Source organism: Borostomias antarcticus, assembly GCF_949987555.1.
Source record: "Borostomias antarcticus genome assembly, chromosome: 1".
Classification (NCBI taxonomy): Eukaryota; Metazoa; Chordata; class Actinopteri; order Stomiiformes; family Stomiidae; genus Borostomias; species Borostomias antarcticus.
Window position 1 is genome coordinate 57347341 of NC_140234.1, and position 4463 is coordinate 57351803.

The 4463-nt window shown below is 44.8% G+C and overlaps 1 protein-coding gene across 1 annotated transcript in view; it reads left to right on the plus strand.

Moving 5' to 3' along the window:
* Window positions 1–442: 442 nt before the first annotated feature.
* The window catches only part of robo4 (roundabout, axon guidance receptor, homolog 4), a gene marked incomplete at its 5' end in the record, with an annotated part of 26455 nt that continues 22434 nt past the window's right edge, over window positions 443–4463 (plus strand). The window contains one exon of the mRNA XM_084436950.1: window positions 443–653. Coding sequence (XP_084293076.1) covers window positions 443–653 — 211 coding nt within the window. The remainder of the gene's footprint in view (window positions 654–4463) is intronic.

Here is a 4463-nt window from a genome sequence, read left to right on the forward strand (position 1 = left end):
GAATGACACAGATGTTGTTGGAGGGGACCGGACCCCTTGGTCTGCGCTCCTCTCCCAGCATGGGGCCTGAAACTTGTTTTTCAATCATTGTCCCCCCCCACCCCCTTCCCCAACTTCTTTTCCCCCCAAAAGAAAAAAGAGCCAAAGAGAAAGAGGAGGGAGAGAATGAGAGAGAGAGCAAGGGGGAGAGAGGCGAAACAAGAAAGAAAGAGGGAGGGATAGGGAGCACAAAAGCGAATTGAAGAGAAAAAAAAAAAACATTCTTTATAACAATCTCCAAATAATTTGGCATAGGAAGGTTTGGGAGGTGTCAGTGAGGGAGAGCAGTTGAGTTGCGTCTGCAGGGTTCAAAGTCCCTCCGGGGGGGGTGTGGATGGTACGCTAGGAGTTCGGGCGTTAGGTGCGAGTCATCCAGGAAGTTGCGAGCGAGCCGCGGGTGACGATGCAGGTGGGAGTGTGGCTGCTCTTGCTGTCGTGGCTGTACACCTGGGCGGAGGGGTCGCGCCCGTGTCGGTGCCAGTGCACCTGTCTGCCGGAGCCGGGGGGGTCGCCGGCGGGGTCGGACGCCGAGGTCAAGGGGCACCGGGAGCACGTCAGACATCGGCTGGAGCACCAGCGTCCGCCTCAGAGGAACAGGCCACACCGGAGAAAAGGTGAGACCTTCCGTCCCGAGCGCACCGACGCGTCAGGGTTGAGGGAACCTGGGATCCGTACCAGAGAGGGTTAGAAGCTTAACGCAATTCGTGGAAGGCTACTGTGTTAGGCAGACAGCTAGCGGTGTTGCGCTATCGACCTGTAGAGCCGTTCTTTGTGTTTGCGAAGTTTTTGCCGTGACATGCAATTATCGAGTTTATTACTAAAGCATATATGACATTTTGGATTCTGTAGATGATAAAAATTATTTAGTCTGAAAGACCATCAATCACAAACAACGTCATCATAGTGTTGATAGATTTAAACTCAACTGCTTGTCAACAGTTAGAGATGTAATACATCAGCATGCAGCCTGATAGTTATTTTATCATAGAGAGGTCGCCGATTAAAAGGGACATGCATGGATTATGCACGGTTGTCATTTGAACATATTATTTTGTCATGCTGTCACAGAGAGATGGTCTTGCGCCCTTGGGTTCTTCATAGAGACATTCATCTCAGTATGCCTCCTACCGAGAACACCAAGGTGTGAAATCTTTAGGATGAAAAACACAGAAAAACATATCGGCCAACTGATAGAAAAGTGTGTGAGCGTACGTGTGTGTGTGTGTGTGCGGGGGGGGGGGGTCACTCAGTGAAGTTGACGCCTGTTGCTATATCAGACAAAATAGTGATTGTACGGTTCAAAATAAAGCAAAGTTTTGTTTATTATATGACATTCAGGATGAGTTGCTACATTGGTTTTGAATGGTTTTTATTTTTTTATAGGTCATTCAGATAGTCATTCAGATAGTCATTGTCAGATTGACATCGACTGCGCCTGTTCTGTCATTTTGCTGCTGGGATTCCCGAATCCCCCTGGGGATGAATAAAGTCTTATCTTAACTGACACACACACACGCACATACACACACTTTCACAATGAAATTGCTTTTTTATTTTTAGAATATGACTAGATACATAAAGTGATGAGCCATGAGTCATATGTCGGCCTATTTCTAAAATTTAGCACGTTAGGCCTATGACCTACAGAAAAAGCTTAATATTGAATGCAAATTGAGTATCTGTTGAATATGCAAAAATACATCTCTGAGCCAGTTTTATTGCCAGGTAGTTTTTTTTACACATACTAGGAATCTGTTCTGGTCAGCTGGTGCCCAACACTGATGTGTAGACAACATTAGACAGGATCCAAGGACAGACTACACAGTGCAAATCCGTTGGTTGATCAGCAGTCCCTCTGTTCACAAAACCACTCAATTTACACTCAGCATTTGAGTATAGGTCCTCCTTTAACACAGCGTATAGCCTACATTCCTCCTCTCATTCCACACCCCGGCGTCTCGCCCTCTTCCCAAGCGTCCGTTGACCTTTTGTGATCCCTCGCGCACATCGCCGACTCGCCATCGTTCCCATGCAGCGCGCGCCGTCCAGCGCGAGCCCCCCGTCCCTCCCTCTCTGCCATCGCGAGACCTTTTGTTAAGGCAGCCTGAAAGCTGGCCCCTGCGAAGGGCCACCGAGCCCCACGGTGCTGGATCAATATAAGCATCCGTCACTTCACCCGGGCCCTTTTTTTTTCAAGCCGCACAATGGGCAGCTCACTAAACAACGCTTTATTTATGTGTTCTTTTGGAGGGAATGAACTCCGTTTCTCTTCTCTCTCTCTCTCTCCCTCAGGCTCTCCGGGAGCTGTGTTTGCATAGCATCTTGGGTAATTGGGATAAGTAACTATTAGCTCGCGGTGTTGTTTTTCGAGCCTCTCACAGCTGTGCTCGAACCTGCGCGCGCTGTGATGTCACTAGGTGATGACATCTGATATGTGAGAGAGAAGGACATTTGTGTCCCGTTGGGATATCGCGTGATCTTGGCATGGTTTTAGTGAAATGGAGTACAAATCTGTTATATTGGTCAAATCACTTCATGAAACATATTATATAGCCTTGTTGTTCATAAGGGATAGACAGATGAACAAGAGAACAGCTTATAAAACAGAAGTAGAACAACATTGTTGGCTGTAGCCTCTCTGAAGGCCAGGGAATCCCCTTGGTGCATATGTTAGAAAATAGGCACGTCGGTCCTCTAATTAGTATTTGGGCGCACATGAGAGCACATGGAGATGTGGCGTGCTCTGCGGGCTCTCCTCGATCAGATGTGAGATCATGTCATTTCCATGTATTGTTTTAAAACACGGGAGCCTTCATTTCCTGCCTCTCCACGCAGTTTAGACTGACCTGCCGACTCTACATTCTGTTGAAAAAATGTGTAGAAAAAATTGTGCTTCAATCTCTACATTGAAGATAGGGCCTATATATATAGGCTATATATAGGCCTATCTTACAAAGGAGACTATATGAACTTAAATACCTCTAAAGGTTTATTTTTCGTTTGCTCCATTGAACTTTATTTATTTTTTTATTTTTTGTATCAAGAGGCGTTCAAAGCAAACCACAAAACATATGCTAGTTAATATATCCACTGATGTGCATAATAGCCTGTGCTTATGTTCTCTTAGCGCACAGTGTTTCATTCATTTATTGTAATGATTAGCACGTGCTGCTGATAATAAAACAGTGGCCCTGGTGAGATGAGAGAATGGGCAGCTCGTCAGGACCGTGGAGGAGTGGCGCTGCGCTCCTCACTCTTTGGCGCTGGTCACAAGGGAATGCTTCTTGTTGCGATGGCGCTCTATGGGATTTAAATGACGGGATTAGTACTGTAGCCTAGTCAAGTTACTAATGAAAACTAGTTTGTGTGGCAATATTGCAAAGATAGCCAATGAAAGCCGCTTAAAGTAGCCTACTGCTTGGTTGCGCTCTAGCTTGTGCGTAAAGTTTGGAGTGCGGCAGGACAGCCTATACGCTATAATTAGTCCTGGAGCGGATTGAACTAATATGCAGCAAAAAAGACTACGAGGCAATACGATTTTGCTAGCTCTGCGTTGCTAACATATTTGTCCTAATGGCGAAACATATATTTATTACGCTTTTGGCATTTTTTGGGACACTTGGCAACCTTGAAGGTAAGATTTTACAGTAATTTCAGTTAGCCTAAATTCGAAAGCACACATAGCCTATTTCACATATTCTAATGTTACACAGTAGTTTTGTAGATGTTTTTGGGAGCTCCATCATATTCCCAGCTATCCTTTTTTTGTTTGTTTTTTTACTCTAGCTCAGTTCTTTCTTGTCTGTGAGATGTTTGTATGGATCTTATCTTAACATGGTTTTAATCTCAAAATCAGTTTCCAAATAGAGCTTAAAATGGGTTTGCGCCCAATTGTCTGCCCTTGAGGGGCTCAGCAAAAGCCAGGCCTCAGCCTTATCTGTTATTAAAGTTAATCTAATCGTATTATCCTCCACCGAAAGTTTCTTATTACTCATTTTGTTTGATGGTTATTGCCTTCTACTGTTTCAATGAAAGGAAAGGGATGCTATAATGTCTTATATTCTCTCAGTTTGTGAGTAATTAAGACTTTAGTATGCATGGCACTTGCTTAGGCCAACTGGGAGATTGAGTGATAGGCTATTGCATCCGCATGTCTGGCGTTCATTATGGAACGACCTGTTTATGGGAGCTCATTTCATGCCTTCATCTGTTTGGCAAGATGATAAATTCAGCAGGCAAAAGACATGTTCAAACTAATGTTAGCACATTATGATGTTAAGTGGCAGCTCGTCCTCCAGAGGAAACGGTTCTGTGAAAAACAATAGAGAATGTTCATTGCAAACATCTGTCGCCAGGAATGTCTGGCCTCACCCTCTGATGAATATGACATTCTTCTAGCACAGCCACAGTAATGCGCATTCCAA